The sequence below is a fragment of the Oncorhynchus keta genome, chromosome 27, assembly GCF_023373465.1.
Source record: "Oncorhynchus keta strain PuntledgeMale-10-30-2019 chromosome 27, Oket_V2, whole genome shotgun sequence".
NCBI lineage: Eukaryota > Metazoa > Chordata > Actinopteri > Salmoniformes > Salmonidae > Oncorhynchus > Oncorhynchus keta.
In genome coordinates, this window is record NC_068447.1 from 33,459,101 (window position 1) to 33,474,025 (window position 14,925).

Here is a 14,925-nt window from a genome sequence, read left to right on the forward strand (position 1 = left end):
CTTAGAATGTGATTGGCTCATGGCTTTTTCTTTGGAGTTTGTGTTGGATTGACAGCCTACAACAACTCCATTAAGATATTAGATATCATCAAATCAAATTCTGATGACTGCTGGAGAAAATAATAGTTCCGAATAATTGACTCGGCAAAAAGGATGATACTTTAGTAGACATATGAGAGCCAATCATGGAAGACGGTGCAAGCGCAGTGGCTACAAGTCGCTATAATGAACCTACGATTTATTGTACAGTGGCTACAACCTGTGCAATGTGAATGGGGTGCTACAGTATCAACTGCACTCCTTTATTTGTGAATCACTGTATCTGTCTCTTGGACGTTTAGAGTATTTTTCCCTCGCGCAACGCTCATTTCCCTTGTCAATGAATGAGAAAACTGGTCTACTTGATGGTGGTGGTGTGGCGCGCAGTCCATTGTTTGCACATGGTCCCCGAGTCTGACCTCTCAACCGCGGAAGCCGTCTCCATGGCAACCTCGACTACGGTCCAACCAGCAGCTGATTGTAAATTCCTGCAGAATAAGAAATCCTTGCAAGTAGTTTGGAGAAAGAGAGAGAGAGAGCGCGTGAGGGAGAGCAGGAGCAATGCGCGGATCGTAATCTCTCCTCCCCCTTCTCCTCTCCGCTCCGCTCCATCTCTCTCAACCTTCTCTCTCCCTCTCTCTTATATTGAAATTGGCCAGGGTAGAACATGATCACAGAACACCGCTTCAGTATTGCTGCACATTGTCGGGCATTTCGCAAAACCCGATCACTTGAAACAGAATAAGCAGACATAAAGGAAAGGACTTCAGAGTCCCACATTATATTTTTAAAGGTGGACCAACACTTAAAAAAAAGACCGTCCGATTGCGCGTGTTGAGCGTTGCAATCTAGCTAGGTGTTTAATAACTACAACAGTCTAACTACAGTATCAAGTAGCTATGCATATGCACGTTATAATGCGCGCGAGCATTGGATTAGTCGGTTTCTGTCTGGTCGCCTTTGTCCAACAGCCAGCTCGCGCTTCAGGAAGCAAATCCACTCAAGGTACGTTTTCCCATCAAAAATACCTTTATTCCTTCAAGCTTTATTTTTCTGGAGCGTAGTAGCCTAACCCTAGCCTATGCTAGGGTGATTTAGTGCAGATATCACTACCTCAATTTGCAGTGCATGGTGAATATGTATGCTTATACCTGACCAATTTCTAATTAAGTTACACATGAGATAGCCGTTAAAGATTACACACGTTAAAGATTACACACACACCAATAACTTCAACATAAAATAAACAAGTATGGCTCATTAATCCTACTCAAAATGATATAAAGGTTATAATTTCAAATAAGAGGCACACTGGTGAAGAACATTTAGAACTATTTTAGTAGGCAAGTGCAAAAAAAAAAGTGTATTCTAAGTTCTACCAAGGAAACTCCACTCTGTTTAAATATTGTTTTTGTACTGGCATTTGTCAATGCTGTTCAGAAATATAAAGTATACTGGGAATTTCACCAACTACAGTACTCAATTATTCTCACATTGCATGCCCAGACTATATTTGTCTCTCCACAATGGTTAATCTACCGCTGCACTTTTCTGAGACTTTGGCACAACATTGTCAAATGAACCTGTTTTATAGGTCTGATTTAAAACGGTTAATAAATGTCTAAATCCCCCTGACACTCCCATTCTCTAACCATGAAGAATAACTGGGGACACTTCAAACCGCAACAACAACAGTGTGAACAGAACAGGTTTGTTGTGAACTTCATGAGCAGAGTAGTGGTTCATGAAAGAAAGTGCATCATGAGGTATTTGACACTACTGTGTAACACTCACAGGGAGCGACAGGGCTCTCTCAAAGCCTTCACTGAGCTCGGCTACAATACTGCACCCGGTTTGGTTCCTTTCTACCGTGCCTGAAGAGTTTAAGGTGATACAACTCTGAATCCGCATCGATGTGTTCAGACTCCAAATTATGACGATGGTTATCAGAATTAGGGCATTGAAAAGCCAATGAAAATGCATGCGTGATGCATGTCATTGGGCAGCGTTTTACTTGCAGTAATAAAAGTCATCCGTTCATACAATAAAAGGACTGGAATATGTTGCTGCCTGGGTGCCGTTTCCTTATCCATGTACTCCTTCCCCTATTCTGCTTGTTTCTCTCTTGAAAAAATAACGATAATAAGGACAATATGTTTATGTCAATCTGTAGCAACATTATGTTACGTTACATCCTTATTATAAAATGGATTAAATACAACATTTTCCTCTTCAATCTACACACAATACCCCATAATGACGAGGCAAAAACAGGTTTAGATCTTTTTTTAAATGTATTACAAATAAAAACTGAAATACCTTGTTTACATTAGTATTCAGACCCTTTGCTATGAGACTTGAAATTGAGCTCTGGTGCATCCTGTTTCATTGATCATCCTTGAGATGTTTCTACAACATGATTGGAGTCGACCTGTGGTAAATTCAATTGATTGGACATGATTTGAAAAGGCACAGACCTGTCTATATAAGGTCCCACAGTTGACAGTGCATGTCAGAGCAAAAACCAAGCCATGAGGTTGAAGGAATTGTCCATAGAGCTCCAAGACAGGATTGTGTCAAGGCACAGGTCTGGGGAAGTGCATCAAAAAAAAATGCTGCAGCATTGAATGTCTCCAAGAACACAGTGGCCTCCATCATTTTAAAAGTTTGGAACCACTCTTCCAAGAGCTGGCCTCCCGACCAAACTGAACAATCGGGGGAGGTGGTCCTTGGTCAGGGAGGTGACCATGAACCCAATAGTCACTCTGACATAGCTCCAGAGTTCCTCTGTGGAGATAGGACAACCTTCCAGAAGGACAACCATCTCTGCAGCACTCGATAAATCAGGTCTTTATGGTAAAGTGGCCGTAAAAAAGCCATTCCTCAGTAAAAGGCACATGACAGCCCGCTTGGAGTTTGCCAAAAGGCACGAAAAGGACTCTCAGACCATGAGAAACAAGATTCTCTGGTCTGATGAAACCAAGATTGAACTATTTGTTCTGAATGAAAAGTGTCACATCTGGAGGAAACCTGGCACCATCCCTATGGTGAAGCATGGTTGTGGCAGCAACATGCTGTGGGGATGTTTTTCAGCGGTAGGGACTGGATGAATAGTCAGGATCGAGGGAAAGATAAACGGAGCAAAGTACAGAGAGATCCTTGATGAAAACCTGCTCCAGTGCTCAGGACCTGAAGGTTCACCTTCCAAAAGGACAATGACACTAAGCACACAGACAAGACAACGCATGAGAGGCTTCAGGACAAGCCAGAGCCCAGACTTGAACCCGATTGAACATCTCTGGAGAGACCTGAAAAAAGCTGTGCAGCGACACTCCCCATCCAACCTGACAGAGCTTGAGAGGATCTGCAGAGAAGAATTGGAGAAACTCCCCAAATACAAGTGTGCCAAGCTTGTACATCATACCCAAGAAGACTTGAGGCTGTAATTGTTGTCAAAGGTGCTTCAACAAAGTACTTAGTAAAGGGTCTGAATACTTATGTAAATATGATATTTCACTTTTTTATTTTTAATACATTTGCAAACATTTCTAAAAACCTGTTTTTGTTTTGTCATGATGGGGTATTGTATGTAGATTGATGAGGGGAAAAAACTATTGAATCAATTTTTTGAATAAAGCTGTAACGTAACAAAATGTGTAAAAGTCAAGGGGTCTGAATACTTTCCAAATGCACTGTATATATGCAAGAGACAGCACAGCACAGTGTGTGTGGGCAAGCCTCAGCAGCTTTGATTGTTTTTGGTGATGTTTCACACACGGAGAGACACAAAAAGATAGGCAAGGAGTGGAGGAGGGGGGGGGGGAGGGGGAGTGACTATTTTGCATCCTGGGTGGTCTTCCCCCACTTGTGGGAAAGCCCAATATTTACATTTTGCAATTAGAACGACTTTTTCCTCACTTAATTTTCCACAACATCGATTACACACTCCCTTATTTTGTGGAATGTTACCAGAACAGTGTTGTCACTAAGTAATGGCATGCACCTGTTTGTAGCCTAGGTGACAAGCAGCACCACCATCATAGCCTGGCATTGGTTCTAGAAATGTGTGTCTGTCAGTCTACTAGTGATAAGATATGGCACACCACAGTCTTAAGCTTTTTGACATGAGAAGTCTGAAGCGCAGGTCGAAATGTGTTAGTGTAGTATGTGCCAAACTAAGCATGGCCTGATAGTGATCATGTGTTGTTCATGTTCATGGACATATCTTTTTGATGGACCCTGGTTGTTGAGAGTAATATTTAATGCAGTGGATTGAAAAATAAAAATGCAGTAATGAGAATGGACCCTGTGAAACAGAAATCTTAAAACTGGGAAGATAGTCTAAGAATAATGTGCAGTTAGTAATATTTTTTATATTTTGGCTTTTTATATTTAGACATTTGAGAGAGAGAGAGAGAGAGAGAGAGAGAGAGAGATGCTGAAAAAAATAAGCACAATTTGTCAGCTTAATATTTATTTAACACAGATGTTGGCGACAAGCCTCTATGTCCTTCATCAATGTCAGCTTAATTACAGGTCTGCCTTCAGGCCAGGCCATCAATCGTTATCTCATCTAAAAAGAGAAATGGAACAAAGGAGTGATGCGGAGGATGTGGTGAAGAAGAGGTAGAAAAAGAGGGAGATGAAGAAGGGAAATTGGATAGATTAGAGGGGCAGGCTGAGAGCGAGAGAGAGAGAGAGAGAGAGAGAGAGAGAAAAAGGGGAAGAGTGAAGGGCCTTGGACGACAAGGCTAATCACTGAGACTTTGAGCTGAGCTCAAGTCGAAGGCTCCTGGCTATCGAATACAGTGCCAAGGCAACTGTTGGTGAGGTTCTGACATGCTGTGGTGCGGTGCAGAGCGGGGACTTTGTTGGTTGTAACCTCTGCTGGTGTTACCTGGGGGTCTCTCTGGCAGACAGGGGCAGCAGCCCTCAGCCGTGAGCCCTGGGTCTGACCACAATGTGGGAACCAACCAGCTCTATCCTGGAGGGAACGACTCAGCAAAATGAGGCCCGAGGGAGGGAGGCCTACCTAGAAGTGGTGTGTCTTCCACAAAGAAGGGGATGGAAGGAAGGCCGGAGCCCCCCTTTTATTTTTCTCGCTCCTCTTCTTTGTTTGCTTTGTCTTCTTTTTCTTTCCTTTATACTTAATGAAGTAGCCATGTCTTGTTCCACCGTCTGTCATAGGCTATGTCTGTGTGTGTTAAAGGCATCCACAAACTCTTGTAAATGGGGATCCTATTCCTCACTTTGTTGTCCTCTGGTTTAAAATATTTAAACCTGTCCATTCGTCATACATTCGCTGTTGTGGAAGATCGAGATGTTGATAGGTTTGCTTTGCTTTTTTTCAGCAAAGGTTGCAGGCATTTACCTGTGAAAGTCAAAGCTGTACAATTAATGAAGATGTCAAATACCGACATCTCTTGTGATCTATTAGTAATGGTTCCTGGTAACCACATATGAAGCCACATGAAAAGATCTGCAAACATATTTTCTTCCTGCTCATCTTTCTGAGCTTAGACCACCCTAAGAACACCACAGAAGAAGAATGCAGCTCTTGTGGAGACAGCATTATGTTCTCTGTGAATGTGATCATCGTGGACCATGGCCAGTCCTTTCTCACCACTTCCCAATCGTATTGTGACAACACTTCGACACACTTTTCTCATCACATTCACTCTGTTAGGTGCTGTTTCTGTGCTTCATGCATTGCTCTAGACAGCAGTGGTATTTGTTGTGCTATTACATGACTGTTGTCTACTCACAGGGTGGATATGTGCCTTAAATCATACTGATGCAAAAGTTCCTTTCTGTTTGCCAACTCAGGGGTTTTGGCATATGGATTTGACACACAGAACACTTTGTCTTTATTATTTACTCAATATAGCTCCAGGTCACATGGTTGAATTGAGGTTGAATAGATGTTCTCTTGAGATACTGTCCTTTTCTTCTTGTTAATCTATACATCACCGTGCCCGTGGAAGTCTGTCAGGGTCATTGATCTTCATGAGTGTAGAGCAGACAAACAATTAAGCCGTGCTTTCCCACCCAGAGAATGGATACTCCGATACGACCTGCCTGAGAAGTGGTGCCCCAATACCCCTGTACATGTTGTTACAGAGCAGTTGTGTGAAAGGAGGGAGATCATAATCTTTGCCGTGCAGTTGAGTAGTTGAAACCATTGATGACAGTTCCGTCCAAAACAACAATACTTAATGAATAGTGAAAATAGCTTTGATCTTTAAGGTGGTGAGGTTAAGACAAGCATAGACTTGATACTAGTTTAGTTTGCATTTTGATATACTGTATTTACCCACTAAGTGTATTTACAGGAAATGTGCTTTCCCCACTTGACTGCCTTACAGTATAGTGCCTGGTGTATAGTAATGAGAAAGTTTTCAGTATTCAGGGGTATAGATTGGCCTATTTATTCTTAATGAATAAGTGAAGAGGTATGCATGCAACTAACTGAACACAATCTTATATTGAGTAATTCCATATGAAACCAGGAAGGATTGTTGACATATATTTAACAGCTGTATCTAAAAGCATAATTGAGAAATAATTAATCAACATTAGCATATTTATGACATTTTGGCCTTACCCAGCACTCCTTTAAGAGTCCTAAATGTTTCAAATGTAGGTGCTTCACCATATGTTGTGTAATATGAGTAGAATTTGAATTTAAAAAATACTGATAATAATAAATAAATGTATGAATATTGATTTTTTAAAAATGAATATTGCAAAACTTTTTTTTTTTGATTGATCAATTTCTTCAATATATAGTTGAACATAATATACTCTTCGGGCATATCAAAGTTCCAGATTGAGATTGTTGCTTTGTAGCACCGACAGATGAAATGTTAGGGAGTCAAAATGTCCTAAATAAGCCAACTTTGATATATTATTTCTCAATTATACTTTTAGATTCAAATATATGTCAACAATCCTTCCTCTAAAGGAATGTGAAAATCCCCCAAATCATGGTATTTTTTTTGCCCTGTTTTCATATGGAATCACTTTTCTATGTTTATTGCCTATGGTGTTATTGTTTATAAGTTGCTGTTTGACAGAGGTTCTAGAGGGGTATACTGCAGTCAGAGCATGGTAGAGATACACATAGTCAGCCAGTTATCATGCATGTTTACAGCCATGTGTAAAAGCTGGGATGTCTGGTACAGGCCAGAGCAGTTCTGTAGCCCCAGTACTGGTCAGTCACTCACTTGTATCCTGGCTACTGGAATTTAAAACCAATACATATTATTTTGCCAGCAGTGTTTCAAAGATTCAGATTCAGGCCAAGGAAAATAGTGTAAGGCATCCCTATTCTTTCTCTGTAACGGATCCACTCTTGGTTACTAAAGAGTTCATGTCCGAAGCATTTGTGGCAAATTAATAGATCTGGCCTGGGTGGTGGGTCTGGCCTGGGTGGTGGGTCTGGCCTGGGTGGTGGGTTTGGCCTGGGTGGTGGGTCTGGCCTGGGTGGTGGGTCTGGCCTGGGTGATGGGTCTGGCCTGGGTGGTGGGTCTGGCCTGGGTGGTGGGTCTGGCCTGGGTGGTGGGTCTGGCCTGGGTGATGGGTCTGGCCTGGGTGGTGGGTCTGGCCTGGGTGGTGGGTCTGGCCTGGGTGATGGGTCTGGCCTGGGTGGTGGGTCTGGGCTGGGTGATGGGTCTGGCCTGGGTGATGGGGAGTTTTATTAGTCTGATCCTCTGGGTAAAATATTTTGTTGTGTTGAGTTCAAGAAAAACACAGGCTCTGTTTGCTTGAAAGTGTTTGTTACACTATAGATTGTTTAAAAAAAACAATGCTTGTGGTAGCCAGAGAAAACGGTTTTCCATTCGACAGCGCTGTCAGACACGGGTTGAATTATACTGCAGAATATGGTGCTCTGAAAAATAAATATGTATCTAAAGTTATTTAGCTTTAATTTTTGAAAAGCCTTCTGGAGTTGATTTGGGGGTTTGACTGAAGTAGTGGAATTTCTGGCTCCTGCTTTAGTAACTAAGCATTGTTTTGACATGTCCTATTGAGTCTGCAGGTTTGGGTCGTCATGGGGCATTCAGAACCTGCACAGGGGAAGCAATCAGTATTTTTTTACAGGCCTCTTAACTCTGTCATGGCACCTTTTCTTCTCCCCTGGAGCAGAGAAACCTCTATATCAGCACCCAGCAGATAAACCCCGCAGTGACCAGCGTTCCAGCACTCGTAGTCTCAATTAGATGGTCTTAATGCTGACAGAGGAGGTAGCTTCCACATGGACAGGATAGGAGGAGTGAATCTCCTCTTGAAACAGACTGAAATCTTGGACCAATGATGTCTCATACTCTCAGAAAACCTACATGATATTTGACCTTTCCCTTCCTACACACATAGACAAACACATGAAAACACCAACATTAACTGACAAGATTACACACAACACATACATGAAGACACACATGAGTCCAAACAATGAGGCCAGACTCAGGCTGTTCCTCCACACGCTCCCTGACTGAGACCCCTAGCTCTTAGAAGCCCATTTATTTATTGGGCCGTAATGTAAACAGTGTGCTCCAAATGAGGCTTGTAATACATTTCCTTTGCGCTTCGGTGGGACGTCTGATAGCTCTCTCTCTCTCTCTCTCTCTCTCTCTCTCTCTCTCTCTCTCTCTCTCTCTCTCTCTCTCTCTCTCTCTCTCTCTGTACCCTTTGTTCTCTGTGCGGATGCGGAGGCGCTGCGTCCCTATTGGTTAGTGGGAGGATAAAGAGCAGAGTTGATGGTACACTGAACCCGAGCCACTCTACAACTCCCTCTCAAAGTGCTGAGAGCTCCAGCATGGACAGGGGAGAGCTTCCAAGGCACTGGAGGGCCGGCCTGTCCATCCCCCGTTAGGAGCCGACAGCTGGGGCTGCTCTCAAATCATTAATCCCACCATTTGTTTTTCTGTTCCATGACTCACTGATTGGCAATGGTGTGATCCAGGACCAAAAGTAAGTGTCTACTCTGTGGGATTGTCTGCTTTAGTTCTCTGTTTTCTCCACTGCTGAGGCTCAACATGGTTTGAGTGGAGAGGAGAAGAGAGGAGAGCCTAGCTGCCATTGTCCCAGACCGTTCCTCCTCCTCCTCCTCCTCCTCCTCCTCCTCCTCCTCCTCCTCCTCACACCACTCCCTCATGAGACCCCTTTGGCTTGGCCTAATAATACAACTGCGCCTCTTTGAGTTTTTGGGTCAGTGAGGGACGTCTGTAGACTGGTCTGTGATGGTCAGTCAGTCAGTGTTGTTGGAGGGGGGTTGGGGGGCCAGAAAGAGCCTTGTTTACAGACTGCTTGTGTTTACATTCCTTGAGGCTAGAGCCAGCTTTGGGGACTGCTGTAAATGAAAGGAAATGCTCTTATTCTGCTTAGTAATGGAAAAACCCAACACATCAAGGAATGTTTCAAACAAAAAAAACTAATTTATTTGGTGAGGTACATGGGGTTTAGCTGAAGCTTTTTGGGGCTGAAATGACCGGGGTGACGTCACTGATGAAACAGATACTACCTTGTTGAGTAGTGCTGAGCGATTAACCAACATTTATTTTTTGGGGGGGTTATTAAACAACTAATTGACCAAAGTCGGTTCAATTACTTTAATGTTTTTTGTGTGACCCCAACGCTGTTTCTCTAAAGAGAAATCAAATCATTCCCTGGAGAAATCAACTCAAGAACTATGTGGGACACTGTGCTGAAGGGAGTTGTAGTTTTCATTAAGCAAATATTCAACCTAGTTCAGTGCAGACAATTTTATAATTCCTCTCTCTAGCAAAGAGGGATACACTTTTACGCCTGCTATGTAAGGTTAGATACACACAGACCGCATAGACCGCATGAGAGAGGAATGTACACAACACAATGTCGAGAGAGAGGGATAGAGACAGTTTGTGAAAGTATGCCTTGTCTTCTTTGAAGAAGTAGAAAAGGATTTGGTCAGACAGCTCTGCAGCTAGGCTAGTTAAATAGGATGACTACAGAGAGAGCAGTATGGGAAGTACAGAGGGAACGTTGTCTGGCTGTTTGACTGCTACTGCCTGAGCAGAGATGAGATGATGACCTTAAGGAATTAAAAAGAAAAAGTCATCATATAAAAACTAAGTCATATACAGAACTGAAATATTGTATTATTTCATAATAATGTCTATCCATTGTGGACCTGACAGAGACAATGGAATATTTTCAATATTTTGGTAATTGAAAGTTCACTATTTTTGGCTTTGGAATTTCAAAAAGCCCAAAATTATTTTTATGCTATTGTTTCATAATGCATTTAATGCTTAAAAAATTGATTGAAACCGAAATTGAAAACTGCTTTAAGAAAATATATATAACCAAAACCAAACCGACCTAGAAAAGCACTAATCACTCAGGACAATTGGTGAGAGGAGTCATCGGAAAAGCTGTGATCTTCTAAAATTGAGGATGATTGTAGAAAGGTACCCCAGAATGTTAACACTTGATATACACTGAGTGTACAAAACATTAGAAACACCTACTCTTTCCATGACATAGACTGACCAGGCGAAAGCTGTGATCTCTTATTGATGTCACCTGTTAAATCCACTTCAGTCAGTATAGATGAAGGGGAGGAGACAGGTTAAAGAACGATTTTTGAGCCTTGAGACAATTGATAGATGGATTGTATGTGTGCCATTCAGAGGGTGAATGGGCAAGACAAAGATTTAAATGCCTTTGAACAGGGTATGGGGGTAGGTGCCAGGCGCACCAGTTTGAGTGTGTCAAGAACTGCAACGCTGCTGGATTTTTCACGCTAAACTGTTTCCCGTGTTTATCAATAATGGTCCACCACCCAAAAGACCTCCAGCCAACTTGACACAACTGTGGGAAGCATTGGAGTCAACATGGGCCAGTATCCCTGTGGAACGCTTTCGACATCTTGTAGAGTCCATGGCCCCAACGAATTGAGGCTGTTCTGAGGCCAAAAGGGGGTGCAACTCAATATTAGGAAGGTGTTCCTAATGTTTTTCACACTCAGTGTATAAAACCTATAAGTAGAAGTCTAGATGTGATAACATGCTTTTTGTTTGACTTCTATCCGGTAAGAGCATAATCTTGTTAGGAGGTGCCAGACGTTGCACTCCCAGACGTTAGGAGGTGCCAGACGTTGCACTACCAGACATTAGGAGGTGCCAGACGTTGCACTACCAGACATTAGGAGGTGCCAGACGTTGCACTACCAGACGTTAGGAGGTGCCAGACGTTGCACTACCAGACATTAGGAGGTGCCAGACGTTGCACTACCAGACGTTAGGAGGTGCCAGACGTTGCACTACCAGACGTTAGGAGGTGCCAGACGTTGCACTACCAGACATTAGGAGGTGCCAGACGTTGCACTACCTGACGTTAGGAGGTGCCAGACGTTGCACTCCCAGACGTTAGGAGGTGCCAGACGTTGCACTACCAGACGTTAGGAGGTGCCAGACGTTGCACTACCAGACATTAGGAGGTGCCAGACGTTGCACTACCAGACGTTAGGAGGTGCCAGACGTTGCACTACCAGACGTTAGGAGGTGCCAGACATTGCACTACCAGACGTTAGGAGGTGCCAGACGTTGCACTACCAGACGTTAGGAGGTGCCAGACGTTGCACTACCAGACGTTAGGAGGTGTCAGACGTTGCACTACCAGACGTTAGGAGGTGCCAGACGTTGCACTACCAGACGTTAGGAGGTGCCAGACGTTGCACTACCAGACGTTAGGATGTGCCAGACGTTGCACTACCAGACGTTAGGAGGTGCCAGACGTTGCACTACCAGACGTTAGGAGGTGCCAGACGTTGCACTACCAGACGTTAGGAGGTGCCAGACGTTGCACTACCAGACGTTAGGAGGTTCCAGACGTTGCACTACCAGACGTTAGGAGGTGCCAGACGTTTGGCAACCAATATCTTCCATATACTAATCTAAGATTGCCATTTTTCTATTGACCTTTTATTTTATCCTTAGTAGTTTGAAGTGTGTTGGAGTTCTAATAGGAGAAGCCAGATGGACTGTCTCCCAGTGCAATTCAGTTCTTGTGAAACAGAGATATCTAATGAATGTAACATGTCAAAATTAACATTTTTTTCATATAGTGTTTGTCTCTAATGACACTCTTATGATGCCATTAGAACAAGTATTTCACTCCTCTGCTATTACCTCCGTGAGCTGTATATTTCAGATAAGAGCTGCCATGCTCTACTCTGCATCTCACTCACACAGAGAGCCATTCACTTTATGCCTCATAGTTTCACAGGAAGCAGCTAAAAATATCGGACTAACACTTCTGCTGTAATTGCTATGTTTCCCTCTTTATAGTAGGTGCTGTATCTTGCTAAAGCAGCCGCCAATGAATGTAATTGCTGTGTGCACAGGGGAGAGTGTCATGTCATTTAGCTCTGGCTTTATAAATAATAAGGTATATAACAGCATTAAGTACCACCCTCCTTGTATATAAAATGAAATGTTATAGAGCTAGAGGCCATGAAAACATGAAGAGTTTGTAAGTTGAGGACATATGCCACGATTGAAGAAACGGTGCTTAAACCTGAATGCATTACTTGTATCCTTCAAGTTGGATGCATTGTTATCATGTATGCGAAATTCTAGGAAATATGTATGCAATATTTTTTTATTTTTTTATTTAACCAGGTAGGCTAGTTGAGAACAAGTTCTTATTTACAACTGCGACCTGGCAAAGATAAAGCAAAGCAGAGCTACACAAACAACAACACAGAGTTACACATGGAATAAACAAGCGTACAGTCAATAACACAATAGAAAAAAAAGTCTATGTACAGTGTGTGCAAATGGCATGAGGAGGTAAGGCAATAAATAGGCCATAGTAGCGAAGTAATTACAATAAAGCAAATTAGCACTGGAGTGATAGATGTGCAGATGATGATGCGCAAGTAGAAATACTGGTGTGCAAAAGAGCAGAAAAGTAAATAAAAACAATATGGGGATGAGGTAGGTAGATTGGATGGGCTATTTACAGATGGGCTATGCACAGCTGCAGCGATCGGTTAGCTGCTCAGATAGCTGATGTTTAAAGTTAGTGAGGGAAATTGAAGTCTCCAGCTTTAGCGATTTTTGAAATACGTTCCAGTCATTGGCAGCAGAGAACTGTAAGGAAAGGCGGCCAAAGGAGGTGTTGGCTTTGGGGATGACCAGTGAGATATTCCTGCTGGAGCGCGTGCTACGGGTGGGTGTTGTTATCGTGACCAGTGAACTGAGATGAGGCGGAGCTTTACCTAGCAGAAACCTATAGATGACCTGGAGCCAGTGAGTCTGGTGACGAATATGTAGCTAGGGCCAGCCGACGAGAGCATACAGGTCGCAGTGGTGGGTGGTGTGTGGGGCTTTGGTAACAAAACAGATGGCACTGTGAAAGACTGCATCCAGTTTGCAGAGTAGAGTGTTGGAGGCTATTTTGTAGATGACATCGCCAAAGTCGAGGATTGGTAGGATAATCAGTTTTACGAGGGTATGTTTGGCGGTGTGAGTGTAGGAGGCTTGGTTGCAAAATAGGAAGCCAATTCTAGATTTAATTTTGGATTGGAGATGTTTAATATGAGTCTAGTCAGTCAGACACCTCGGTATTGGTAGTTGTCCACATATTCTAAGTAGTGATGCTAGTCGAGCGGGCGGGTGCGGGCAGCGAATGGTTGAAAAGCATGCATTTAGTTTTACTGCCGTTTAAGATCAGTTGGAGGCCACGGAAGGAGTGTTGAATGGCATTGAAGCTCGTTTGGAGGTTTGTTATATATAATAATAATAATATATGCCATTTAGCAGACGCTTTTATCCAAAGCGACTTACAGTCATGTGTGCATACATTCTACGTATGGGTGGTCCCGGGAATCGAACCCACTACCCTGGCGTTACAAGCGCCATGCTCTACCAACTGAGCTACAGAAGCTACACAGAGCTACACAGTGTCCAAAGAAGGGCCAGATGTATACAGAATGGTGTCGTCTGCGTAGAGGTGGATCAGGGAATCACCCACAGCAAGAGAGACATCGTTGATATATACAGAGAACAGAGTCGGCCCGAGAATTGAACCCTGTGGTACCCGCATATAGGCGGCCAGAGGTCCAGACAACAGGCCCTCCGATTTGACACACTGAACTCTGTCTGAGAAGTCGTTGGTGAACCAGGCGAAGCAGTCATTTGAGAATCCAAGGCTGTTGAGTCTGCCGATAAGAATACGTGTTCGACATATTCGAAAGCCTTGGCCAGGTTGATGAAGACGGCTGCACAGTACTGTCTTTTATCGATGGAGGTTACGATGTCGTTTAGTACCTTGAGCGTGGCTGAGGTGCACCCGTGACCAGCTCGGAAACCGTATTGCACAGCGGAGAAGGTACGGTGGGATTCGAAATGGTCAGTGATCTGTTTATTGACTTGGCTTTCGAAGACTTTAGAAAGGCAGGGCAGGATGGATATACAGTAGGTCTATAACAGTTTGGGTCTAGAATGTCACCCGCTTTGAAGAGGGGGATGACTGCGGCAGCTTTCCAATCTTTAGGGATCTCGGGCGATACGAAAGAGAGGTTGAACAGACTGGTAATAGGGGTTGCAATAATGGTAGAGGATAATTTTAGAAGAGAGGGTCCAGATTATCTAGCCCAGCTGATATTCTAGGAATATATGCAGTGGCAAAGAATGGACAAAAAATATTCCACTCTGGCCTTTCTGAATGAGATTGTCATGGGTCAATGAATTACTGTAATACGTGTTTTCCGCAGTATAGAAGGGTCTATGAGTCATAGACCAGTATGGCCACCCATGGCACAAACATTCATCCTAATTTTATAGGCACAGCATGGTGCAGCACACGCCGGATGCAGCCCATCAAAGTGACAGAGCA

The 14,925-nt window shown here is 43.3% G+C and overlaps 1 protein-coding gene across 4 annotated transcripts in view; it reads left to right on the forward strand.

The window, feature by feature from the left end:
- Window positions 1-622: 622 nt before the first annotated feature.
- LOC118360309 (signal peptide, CUB and EGF-like domain-containing protein 3) overlaps window positions 623-14,925 on the forward strand; it is a 151,819-nt gene continuing 137,516 nt past the window's right edge. For 3 of the 4 annotated variants that reach the window (XM_052482191.1, XM_052482192.1, XM_052482195.1), the window contains exon 1: window positions 624-1,044. In XM_052482191.1, the coding sequence (XP_052338151.1) occupies window positions 939-1,044 (106 nt within the window). In that variant the 5' untranslated portion in view covers window positions 624-938. Of the gene's footprint in view, window positions 1,045-14,925 lie in introns of all 4 variants that reach the window. The other variant, XM_052482193.1, reaches the window with a different exon arrangement.